Below are 12,304 nucleotides of genomic sequence, written 5' to 3' on the forward strand. Positions count from 1 at the left end.
GAGAGGGAGAGAGAGGGGGGAGGGGGAGAGAGAGAGAGAGAGGGAGAGAGAGGGGGGAGGGAGAGAGAGAGAGAGAGAGAGAGAGGGAGGGAGAGAGAGAGAGAGGGGGGGGAGGAAGAGAGAGAAAGAGGGAGAGAGAGAGGGGGAGGGAGAGAGAGAAAGAGAGGGATAGAGAGAAAGAGAGGGATAGAGAGAGAGAAGACATAATGGGTGTGAAGAGATGTTTAGTCTATGATGACTTCATTACACCCACACACATGAAAATACACCTAACAATCATTTATAATACACAACAATAATAATAATTATTATTATTATTACTATAATACGTATAATAATAATAATAATGTCACACCATTAGGTGGACACAAACACAACTTGTACTTTCAATAACAAAAAAAATAAAATAAACCATTAAAAACAAATATATGTATCACACATATAAATATACACATGTAGGTGTATTAAGTCTTACTGGGTCGGGTGTGGGAGGTCACTGGTACAGTGGTAGATAGGACGCTGGTCCTCGGGTTATCATCATCGTCTTCATCATTATCATCATCAACATTAATTTCAAGATTGTTCTTTTGAGAGGGAAAGATAGGAGGGGGAGAGAGAGAGAGAAATTGAGAGAGAGAGAGAGAGAGAGAGAAATTGAGAGAGAGAGAGAGAGAGAAAGAGAGAGAGAGCGAGAGAGAGGGTAAAAGTAACAATTCCCTTATAACAAATCCATGCACTTACATCTTCAGAATCATCAGATAACTTAGTATAGACCATTGTTTGTTGGACAGGAGGCTCAGAGCTGGTCATACCTTCATCTGTACACAAACAAACAGGATCATGTGACAATCATGTGACCAAAAGCAACAGGCAGTCAAATCATGCACATGTACATGCACATACTTATATAATGCATACACTTACATGTATATGTATATGTACATGTATTTGTGCCCACAGAGGCTGACCTCATGCATTATAGAGGAAATTAAAATTGAAAGTGGTTTTGAAAGTATGTACAAATAATAATTATTATTAGTAACTAACACAAAGGGATTGTATGTAACCTTAAGTGTGGTTTAGAGAGGAGAGAGGAGAGAGAGAGAGAGAGAGACAGTATCTTATACTCAAAGGTCAAGGTCACAATTATAGAACCTTACAGACCTGAAGGGTTGTTTGTGATAAGATGTAGAGTAAAAGCACTTATCAGGTCATTCTAAAAACCACTTTGTGTCAACTGTATGAATGGTTTCCAGACTAATGAAATAGTTTTGGCTCACCAATTATTTAAATTTACTCCCTCCCTCTCTCTCCTCTCTCTCCCCTCTCTCTCTCTCTCTTATAGTAATTTCCTCTCTCTCTCTTCTCCTTTTTGAAATCGAAACCTGATCAACGCAATACAATCACACAGAGTGGATCCAATAATACTATAATGATCATAGGTAGCATGCATGGAACACGCATGTGTATGTACATGTACATATAGGTTGGACTGCTTCCTTATCATAATAAGTTTAGAGTACACAGGAACAGTTTCAGTTACAATAATAGTTTCACTTTCAGTCTCAGCAGGCATTGTCATAACAAAAGAATATGAATAACAAGGAATAATATGGCTAAGAGAGAGAGAGAGAGGGAGGGAGGACAATAATGTCTACAAGCAAGCAACACACATCATCATAAATCCTACAGAGTGCATGGGGGAATATTTTGAATGTGTTGTAAGTATAATACATGTACATACCTGGTGATGGTGAGTGATCCAGCTTGAGCAAAACTGGCAACTCTGAATGATGTGTAGAAGATTGTAAATGGTCAGTATACTGTAATGGGTGAGAGAGAGAGAGAGAGTGAGAGTGAGAGAGAGAGAGAGAGAGAGAGAGAGAGGGAGAGAGAGTGAGAGAGAGAGAGAGAGGGGGGGGGAAGGAAAGGGAGAGATGATGAGGGAAAACAAGAGGAAGAAAGTAACGCAGTAAATGTATTATAATATCCAAACAAGCCGTTAAGGTGAAGGAAACAAGCTTACTAATCACCTTATTAAATTAACTATCGTAACAGAATGCAACTAAATACAACCTTTCCTAGTTACATGCATTTCATTCTCTCTCTCTCTCCCTTTCTTTCCCCCCAAGCCCCTCACTAATTGCAAAAATCCCTTTAAAACTTTCTCAATTAAAATTCTATTCCCCCTCTCTCTCTCTCTACACTCTCTCTCTCCCCCCCTCTCTCTCTCCCTCCCTCTCTCTCTCTTTCTTTCTCCCAGCAACAAATTAAGATAATATTGAAAGTATACATTCAATAAAATAACAAACACCGAAGCTCATATTCATAGCTAGGATAATAATAATAATAATTATAATAATTATCACGAAATAAATAAATCAACAAGAAAGAGAGAAAGACAAAAAGAGCAAACAAAACATGACAAGAAAAAGCTTCCAGAAAAAGACAATTTCTAATCCTCTTAGATATTGGACTGTTATAACAATTGGTTGTTGAAGATTTTTAGGGAAACTTGAAGTTGTTTTGCGGTTTACATGTTGTTTACTGTTTCAATACACAAACAAAATGAAAGTGAAAGTGCTAAAGACCGAGCAACCGCCTAAATCGAGCAGTAATCTACTCTAGCAGCCATCAATAATAAGGTATAACATTCATATTTAATAATCACTGCAAGGAGTGGTAATAATACACACATGCAATTGTTTTAAGCCTCCACAATACTGTTATAGTGTTAGAATAGCTCTTGTTCTAAATCTAATTATGTAATAGGTTGCAATACACAGTGGGTGATGGAAATACTATAGGTATTTGCATTTCAGAAAGGTGTTAAGTAAATTATTATCACAATCAGGCATCACTCCTCACCCCCATTACCCTCCTCCTCCACCCTGGTTCTATCCCTCTCCCTCCCTCTCTCTCTCTCCTTTCCTCTCCAAATCCTATTAAGTTAATAAGGCATCTCACCATTCCTTCTTGCATTTTAGTGCTGCCAATTTTATAAGAGGGTGCTGAAGCTTGCACAAGAGACATGTTTTTTAAAATCTTCTCTCCAAGTTTGTTTTCTTTCTCTCTCTTTGCAAATTGAAAAAAGGAGGGAGAAGGAGAAGTCTTGGAGAAAGGAGCAGTTGGCTGTATATCTCTGGAAGCAAACAGAAGAGGTAAACTGACACAGGTCCTCCAAGGTCAATTGCAGGCTTATCAAGGTCCCAAAGTCTTTATCTCCTTCCAGCAGACCTCCCTCTCCCTCTCTCCCTTTTATATTCTAGTACAAGTTCCGTTAAGGATATAAAGAGGGAAGGCAAAAGGGAGGAAGCATGGCGTCGCGTGCTCAGACAGTCTGAAAGCGAAAATGAAGCAACAACCGCAAACAATCTCTTGTAGTCTGTAAACCAAGGCAGTCCCTCGCCCTCTCTCTCTCCCCTCCCTCCCTCTTACGTCTTTAGCTTGCTCCGCTGGTCTAGAGGCAGTGGCTGTCTCTTCCTGCTCTCTCTCTCCTTCCATGAACACTCTTCAGTTTCAAGCAGCAAGGGATCTACACCCCTCCTACCTCCTTCCTATAGCCTATAATTTAATATGTAATATTTAATAATGTCCTCGTGTACGTGTATAAACTACACGAAAATACTATTACTCCACACGCTAAATGCTCTGTTAATTGTTGCTTTATCATTGCTAGTGTCTAGGGGATAATATGGATGGTTTGTATTTTTCACAACTTCTCCCACATGCGGTGGAATGTAAATCGTTCCATTAGCAGCTAGCACAGCCCTGAAACTGAAACGATATTCATATCTTTTAATTAATGTTATTAATTAGCCACGCCCAAGGCTGATAGTTATAATTATTGTACATTTGAACTTGAGTAAGTATTTTATTTATTTTAAAATAATTAGTAAAGTGATGAAGAATAGTTAATGAGACGAAAAATAAAACGTGCCCTGTGGGGTAAATAAAGAGCACTCAAGTCAGTTAACGAAACAAAAAAGCAACAGAAGAACAGAGGAAAACCTTATTATCATCATAATAATGATTATGTACATAGTTAATGGAAGTGCATGAAAGAGAGAGTGGGAGAGATATAGAGATTGCCATGTTCTTGTGAATAGACTCTTCCTCTTCTCTCATTTGCAAAAGTACTCAGTGAAAGTTTCTTCTCCGCAATCCTGGCACTCGATGCGACAACAGTAGATAAACGAACAGCACTGCTTCGGCTGTGTCGCAGTCACGGTTATATGACCACGCCCACAGCATATAATATCGCAGGAGTCCGGATCACTGAGATTATTGCTACACTGCCGACCAACAGTGCCCAGGATCCCATACGTTGTGTCTTGATTGCAGAATGTCGGGGAACGTTTCAAGTAGACCAGTTCGTTGTCGTGGTTGTTGATTGTCTGGACGACTGGTTGCAAGGCACTGTTGCTGGCATTTACGGTTACTTCAACAGAAGATCCGTACTTCTCGCGGACTCTTTGGCCGATGGTATCAATATCTGGGGAAGCAAAGTAGCAGGTCTGGACAGAACAGGAGCCAGAAAAACCGGTACAACGACACTTTCTGTACCTCTGGCCAACAAGCTACAATAAAAAAAAAAATAAATAAATAAAATATAGATATTTTAAGTACTTACATTTGATCCTACGTTGTGATTATGCTCAGCTATTATTGCAGTATCGTCATTGCTTGGGGTCTCGAGAAACTTTGACATGATATCATGAGCTTTAGCGATATCAAAGGAACATTCGTAAAGGAAAAAAGTACTATTGACGACTCCATTGTCGCCATTGATCTGACAGGTGCAGTTTGGAAGCTTCTCATCTCTGCAATCGAGAGCAATCTGTCTCTCAGCTCCAGCAGTCAGAAGAGCATTAATTACTGCTGTCTCTCTAGTATCTAGAGAAAGAGAAAGGGATAAAGAAAGTAATAAACTGACGGCTTATAATAAATATTGTAGAATGCAGTATATTTATAAAGGAGGAAACAATCAAGTGGTGGTTAGCTTTCAATGCGTTCTATGCAGCAATCAAAACTACTCCAACGGTAAAGTGCTGGGAAGAATTCTGAGGGAGTATTAGGATTAGTCTCAAGAGTTTATAGCTAATTGAATTAACTATAAACACATTTTATTATGTCACACACATACATATGCTAGCTCATTCCTTGAGCTTTAGTTATGCATCATTAAACTCTTAGTAAAGTCCAGTCATGCAGTCAATCACTTAAGGGATAAGAAATGTTTTTAACAAACAAGGCTATTACTATAGGCTGGCTGAGTTGTTTGCCAATAAAACGAGACAAAAAAAATTACAAATAAACTCTTAGAAAGGAGACTGCATTATGACCATTAGCAAAAGATAGAGACACTTGCTCTGCAAGACATGCTCCTATACTTTCAAGGAGGTGCAATACACAAACAAACAGGAGGTGGTGGTGTGTGGCTCTACAGAAACCTAATAATGGCAACCAGTCCTCAACCCAACATAGGCCCGTGTTTACACTGTCACTTGGTAATTATTCAGAGGAGACACAAACTAAGAGACTTATAGGCATCCTTAATTAATCCCTCAGACTACCGAGCTATTTACGAAACAATATTTGAAAGCTTGAATCATTAGGCATGAAGGCAAAACCATAAACTACCGTCGCTTTTAAATTAGATAAATAAAGCTACGTGATCTGCTTTGCATTTGTTAAGGTTCCGGTACATAAAAGATCAAAAACAGATAATGGTAATGAGCTAACACAATAATGATAAAGCCACTGTGACACGTATACCTTTCAAAAATTATATTAATCGTCAAGTAAAAGATTGCACTTTGAGAATGCTTTTAAACTCACTATTTTTCACAAAAGCTCCGAAAAGATTCTCCCCAGTGAAAGTAGTGCAGTTCCATCTCCAGTTCGCAAAGTTCTGCTGGCAGGCAACGATACCACGTCTGGTACCAATAGCAATGGAGTTGACAATCTTCCTGTTGTAATTGCAGAATGTTTGCTGGGAGGAGTTGAGTATATTGGTAAGACTTTCGCAAGGAGTTGAATCAACAACACGTTCGCTTAAATCATTGTATACACCAAGTGACCTAAGAAGAGAGAAAGAGAGAGAGTGAGAGAGAGAAAGAGAGAGAGTGAGAGAGAGAGAGTGAGAAAGAGAGAGAATCATACTTCAAAGTAAAGAACCTAATCTTATTCAAATTGCAACAATTAACATGCGATAGGTATTTTAAAAACATGCCACACACGGCGTAAGAGGTGCGTAGTGTCGCTATAAGCAAGTAATTGGAACTAAAGGGGTAACTCAATATAGTGGACAATTAGTCTGTTTGGAAAAGAACACGCAATAATTTAGCGTCACAACTTCAGTGATAGAATGAGAAAAGGCATAATAGACAAAGGTCACATTAATTCTATGGTTCAAACAGAGTCAAGCCACCTCCTACAGGAACCACACTAAAGATACTGTCATGCATTAATGATGATAGTAATGTAGTGACACCCTGCCTTTGTCTTTGACTCACACCCCTCTCCCACTTGTCCATACACTTATGAAGCCACACATTGAAAGAACAAATAGTACATGTAACCCAATGGATATGAAAGAGGTAAAGGCTTTTCGCTCTTTACAAGAATGTTTTGAAAGTGAAGGTGACATAACGACACGAATGAACAGCGTACAAGCAAAAAGTATTAGCGTGAATGCGATAATGATCAAGTATTGCTTTGAGTATAGCTTATGCATGAATGCAAGAGTGCATGCAGCAGAGCAGACTGCAATATGAACTGCAAGGATCATCAACAAGTGGTGATTGGACTAGACCAAGCACAAGCAAGAAATCAACACAAAAGCATCCTTTTCCCAAGATCACCAGCCCCCCCATTAGCTAGAGTGTACTGCCTTGTAGGTATAAATGATAATTATTTGCAATACAAACAGTTATATAACCAAACCACTCCATGCAACATGAGGTGTAAAAGGGTCACTTGCAGCTATACTACAAAAGCCACCACTTTGCTGCATGGACTACAAGTACGTGCTACAATATGCAGTAGAGTAGAGAATGTTAACGGGTTTGTATAACAATATTGAATATCTGATCGTTAGAGAGAGAAAGAGGAAAGAAAACTTACCACCAACTGGCAAGGCAGCCATTGAAGACCATCAAGAGGCAGACTGCTGTAGCAAGACTGGTGAAGGCCATTTCTTTGTAGCTGTACGTCAATGAATAAAGATTCCTTGGGCTTTGCAAAAGAGAGAGAGAGAGGCGACTTAAGCGTTACTGCTAAGTTTTGCTTCCTGCTAAAATCCCTCACTCGCTGCCAGCTTATAAATTGTGCAGTGAAGCCATACTGCTTCATTCATGAATAATTCATCTGATTAATCACATTATTATTACTATTATTATTAGTGTTAATTAATTAATGATACATCTATGAGATAAGATAGGAAGTTTCTTCTTCCAAAGCTTAGCCCCAAGCTCAGTTATATGTCATGTAGCGTGGGGTGGAGCTAAACTTTGCGTAGGATTTTATGACTTTCTGGATAGCGTCTAGAAAATCCTTCTCAGAGGCAGTCTAAAATTAATAATAAAAATAATGTAAAATATTCTTTAAAAATAATGGCGACACCTTTCTTCTTGCTCTTATTGCAAACATGCCAGCTTCAGTGCAAACAGATCTAATGTCAGCACCTTTAGGGGAGAGAGAGACAGAGGGAGAGGGGGGGGGAGAGACAGAGACAGAGAGTGAGAGATAGAAAGAGAATTTAATAAGAAAGACGGATACCAGTGGGAGAGTACACATTACTCATGCTACAAGACGGAGGATGACAAACACTAGGATACAATCCCATTATTGGTCACATTTCATTAACACGCATCGAATTAAATGGACACCATACCTCACATGGGCATGAAGAAACACACACAACCATAACACAACATACACAGCCTACAGTACATGCAGTGATTAGTATGTCACACTTGTGTCCACATGGAAAAATACATACACATTCAACATGCGTTAATAGACAAATCCATTTAGTACTTAGGACAATATTTATATCAAATATTAAATTAATGACATTACGATTCACACACACACACACACATACATGCATAAATACATGTACATGTATGTACATGGATACACGAGTAAAAACAGAGGGACAAAAAGAGAGGGTTATTAAGCCAAACATAGAATTATTAAAATTAGTAACATGATTTTAAATCAGAGGCAGCTGTCACCATGCAGCAACACTCTCAATAATAATAATAATAAAAGCATACCATTTCTAATAAAATATAAACAATTTAGTCAAAAGGTCAAATACCTATTCGAGTGTAAGACCAATTATCCATGCAGCAGGTATTAAATTATAATTATATAAAGCATCGTAAGATAATTGGCCCCACAGGTAGAAACAAATATGTACTAAGAGTGAGAACAGAATTAGTTTAAATATGCATAAAATGACCACTAGGAAAGACACAGACGCTTAACAAGAGTATTATAATTTGATAAACAAGACGGGGTATGTAAAATTGAGACAGAGAGAGAGCGAGGAGGGAGTAAGATGAAAGATATAGCGAACATCCACTGACAATTACTAAAAGTATGAACTGACCTAATGTCTACTGAGATTAAGAGGGAGAGAAGACATGTTTGCTCTCTCGTGTGAATAAAATCAAACTGTGTATTTAATTATGCTTGCCCACCACCAGCAAAGAGGGGGAGCAGGTAGACATGATAAAATCTGAGATATGCTGGTAGTAGGAAAACAATTAATCAACATAATTTATAATAATTTATAATGTGTTAAGTGATTGGGACGTGAATGCATCAAACAAAAAACTTTGTATTACTATAGTCTATATAATCAACAACATATACCATCTCTCTCTCCCTCCCTCCCTCCCTCCCTCCCTCTCTCTCTCTCTCTCTCTCTCTCTCTCTCTCTCTCTCTCTCTCTCTCTCTCTCTCTCTCTCTCTTTCTCTCTCTCTCCCCCCCTCTTTCTCCCATAATAAAAGACATTCTTTAAATAAGTTGATCCTTACATAATTCACTACAAAGACATATCAAAAATCAAGAGAAGACAGATAGACCAGTCAATCAAAATAACACACACTCCATGACTCAATGAATAATCCCATACAGAGTATAAACACATTAACAATGAGTGATAAGGAAATATCCCACAGACACACACACACAAACACACACAAACACACACATATATGTAGCTGCTAAATGCATTACATGTTGAAGCAATAATCGAAATTCTTATCAAACTTTGATGGAACATATTGTTTAAAGAATATGTGACAAGTGACGATTATTACCGCCTTCAGTATAACAAGAATTGTAAGCACCAGTCTACACTGGAAACTGTTTATATTCTAGATACCTGTACTGTATAATGTAGCCTCTTTATTAAGGACACCATTGGGCCCACACTACCTGTCCTTAATACATGTACAGTGTAGCCTCTTTATTAAGGACACCATTGGGCCCACACTACCTGTCCTTAATACATGTACAGTGTAGCCTCTTTATTAAGGACACCATTGGGCCCACACTACCTGTCCTTAATACATGTACAGTGTAGCCTCTTTACTAAGGACACCGTTGGGCCCACACTACCTGTCCTTAATACATGTACAGTGTAGCCTCTTTATTAAGGACACCATTGAGCCCACACTGCCTGTCCTTAATAGAGTTGTCCTTATATCAAAGGTACTTTCGCATAGATCTGTACCAATTACAAAATGTCCTCATTATAAAGATGTCCTTATTATAGAGGCTATACTGCACATAAAGAATAAAAACGAAAAGGTTTAATTAAAAGACGAAAGAGACAAAAAGTTGCCGGAGTCACAAGAGACGATAAAACTGACGCTCATACCAACAACAACAACAATAACAACAACAAGGGTTGTTGTCTTGTTGCGGAACACAAGACCCACGTACAACTAAAGCATAATTGAGTTGAGGCGGGAATCGTCCAGCTGCAACGAGTACATCGCTAACATACAACAATACAACAATAATAATAAGAACCAATAATATCGCATTACTGTTATGCATATACTCAATAGTAAGTGACAAGTATACAAGAAACATGACAAAATAAATTAATTCTATTAAATTGTGGGCAGAAACATAATTCAATATAAACTGTGAGTAGTGTAACAGAAGGTGCTCTGTGTGCATGCGTGACGTACATGTACATGTACATTCGTCGGCCTCAAATCTGCGGGCGCTTGTGTGAGGCTTTACTAGAAAATACCGGAGTACACCCAGGGTAAATAAAATAAATACATGTACATATACAATTGTCGCTAATCAACCACAACAGTGAAGTATTGTGTGTACATTAAGCATAGAAAGTATTAAGAAATACATGTACATATATAGCAGAGTAGATCAGGACACGTTATAATGTATTATTATTATAATAGTAGTAGGGGTACATGTATGTACATGTACATTCAGTAATACTGTGTGTGTGTGTGTAGTTAATGTACCAGTGTTGTTTGGACATAGTCTAGCCAATAACTCATAGCGAATGTCCTTCTCCACGCTCATTTTAGCAGCATGAATCTTAAATATGTGTGTTCTTCCCTAGAGAGAGAGAGAGAGAGAGAGAGAGAGAGCAGAAATATAAGTACAATTTCAAGGCTCTCATATGCTTATAGTAACATTTAATGTACATGATATGATATTTATACACACACACACTCATCACCAAACAAGATGATTATGATAATACCTGGAGGAGAAAACATACATGTACATGTACATGTACACTATAGACATGCCAAAATGGCTGGTAGGACACAAAACATTACTTATACGGACAATAGTACAATAGCCAATAGCAGATTAAGAGAATACTGATCTTATCACAACTTATTGTGATGCTATTATGCAATTATAATTTAATGATGAGAAATGTAATTGTTACCATGGCAATTATCAGTCCAATTAAGTTAGTTTGTACAAGCAACAGAGAGAGAGAGAGAGAGAGAGAGAGAGAGAGAGAGAGAGAGAGAGGGACAAAGAATTTTAAAAATAAACATAATAATTATAATGTGTGTGAGAGAGAGAAAGTAAGAGTGAGAGTAAACTTCTTTGAAGATGGAGGAGTGCCATAAGCTTTCAAAGTAAGGAATGTCCACATACTATATATTGTACAATTTGAAACACATTGCTACTATACAGTGGCAAGCCCACCCTGTGACAGCTGCTGCCTCAATTTGAACTGATCATGAACAGAACAATGAAATATCATTCCTCCACTATAATCAAAGGTAGAGCTAGTCTGGGAATGTCTGTGTGCATCTTCTCAGGTGTAATTGTATACAAAATAACAATGTCCGCCTATAAATAATAAGTACATGTACATATGGACTAAGAGTGTGAGCCATTTTGAGAATATATCCTGTACTATAATATAGCGCATGGATGCTGTGATCGCCTAATTTTGGAGCAACTTTAAAAATTCGTAAAAAATCCAAATTTAATCGGAATGAGCTCAAACTTTCTACACAACATAAGAACATGTATATGCATCAGAAAAAGTTAAAAAAATGAAGAATTCTCTCCTAGTCATTTTTGGTGAAATTTGGCCAAAGTCCCTGTACTATAGTACAGGGACTTTGGCCCAATTTTGGAGCAACTTTAAAAATTCGTAAAAAATCCAAATTTAATCGGAATGAGCTCAAACTTTCTACACAACATAAGAACATGTATATGCATCAGAAAAAGTTATAAAATGGAGAATTACCTCCTTGTCATTTTTGGCAAAATTTGGCCTGAGACCATGTACTGTAGTACAGGGTCTTTGGCTCCAATTTGCATCAGAATGAAGCCACTGCACTTACAAATTAAAGCTCAATTCCAACAAAGATTCAGGTGCAAATGCTACCCCATAAACCATCCTAATTCAATAAGCTATCACAACAGAGGGCTGCAGGGCTATCTGACCATTAACATGACCATAACATGCACCATAACATGGGAACACACGCCTCTTGTGACCAACAAACCTCCTGTTATGTCACCATGCAGTCACAGTTACATGTAGAAATACACACACCAACTCTTATAAAGGGATTCTCGCGGGCATTTTATTGTATTCAATGCATTAAGACAATTAATGGACTTGAGAATTAAATAAATATCTAAGTGGCCATCACTCTTTTAGACTGCCTAACTGTCTCACCCCTCCCCCCTCTCTCTCCCCCTTCTCTCTCTCTCTCTCTCTCTCTCTCTCTCTCTCTCTCTCTCTCTCTCTCTCTCTCT

The 12,304-nt window shown here is 38.1% G+C and overlaps 3 protein-coding genes across 4 annotated transcripts in view; all 3 read right to left on the reverse strand.

Moving 5' to 3' along the window:
- LOC105316800 (interferon regulatory factor 5-like) overlaps positions 1 to 3,784 on the reverse strand; it is a 7,647-nt gene extending 3,863 nt beyond the window's left edge. Inside the window, exons 1-4 of one of the 2 annotated variants that reach the window (XM_019993429.1) lie at positions 3,439 to 3,784; positions 1,745 to 1,823; positions 742 to 818; positions 476 to 584 (exon numbers count right to left, since the gene is read on the reverse strand). In XM_019993429.1, coding sequence (XP_019848988.1) covers positions 476 to 584; positions 742 to 818; positions 1,745 to 1,823; positions 3,439 to 3,504 — 331 coding nt within the window. In that variant the 5' untranslated portion in view covers positions 3,505 to 3,784. Of the gene's footprint in view, positions 1 to 475; positions 585 to 741; positions 819 to 1,744; positions 1,824 to 2,967; positions 3,413 to 3,438 lie in introns of those variants that run through there. The other variant, XM_019993430.1, reaches the window with a different exon arrangement.
- Positions 3,785 to 3,872: 88 nt separating this feature from the next.
- Wnt (protein Wnt-2) lies at positions 3,873 to 7,299 on the reverse strand. The gene is made up of 4 exons (XM_003384275.3): positions 7,129 to 7,299; positions 5,842 to 6,083; positions 4,634 to 4,896; positions 3,873 to 4,580 (listed from the first exon to the last, which is right to left on the reverse strand). Exons 1-4 carry the CDS (start codon positions 7,197 to 7,199, stop codon positions 4,125 to 4,127), a joined length of 1,032 nt encoding a protein of 343 aa, XP_003384323.1. The 5' UTR covers positions 7,200 to 7,299; the 3' UTR covers positions 3,873 to 4,124.
- Positions 7,300 to 7,332: 33 nt separating this feature from the next.
- LOC100641242 (26S protease regulatory subunit 7) overlaps positions 7,333 to 12,304 on the reverse strand; it is a 13,913-nt gene continuing 8,941 nt past the window's right edge. The window contains exons 11-13 of the mRNA XM_003384276.3: positions 10,525 to 10,621; positions 7,627 to 7,688; positions 7,333 to 7,572 (exon numbers count right to left, since the gene is read on the reverse strand). Coding sequence (XP_003384324.1) covers positions 7,477 to 7,572; positions 7,627 to 7,688; positions 10,525 to 10,621 — 255 coding nt within the window. The 3' untranslated portion in view covers positions 7,333 to 7,476. The remainder of the gene's footprint in view (positions 7,573 to 7,626; positions 7,689 to 10,524; positions 10,622 to 12,304) is intronic.

Source organism: Amphimedon queenslandica, unplaced genomic scaffold (assembly GCF_000090795.2).
Source record: "Amphimedon queenslandica unplaced genomic scaffold, v1.1 AMPQUscaffold_13495, whole genome shotgun sequence".
In the NCBI taxonomy this organism is placed as follows: domain Eukaryota; kingdom Metazoa; phylum Porifera; class Demospongiae; order Haplosclerida; family Niphatidae; genus Amphimedon; species Amphimedon queenslandica.

Bases quoted from the DNA above. Each gene is read 5' to 3' on its own strand.
- Wnt (XM_003384275.3), bottom strand. From the start codon at position 7,199: ATGGCCTTCACCAGTCTTGCTACAGCAGTCTGCCTCTTGATGGTCTTC. The intron at 6,084-7,128 runs GTAAGTTTTCTT...CTCTCTTCTTAG, and splicing joins GGCTGCCTTGCCAGTTGGTG to GTCACTTGGTGTATACAATG. The intron at 4,897-5,841 runs GTGAGTTTAAAA...CTCTTTCTCTAG, and splicing joins CGGAGCTTTTGTGAAAAATA to ATACTAGAGAGACAGCAGTA.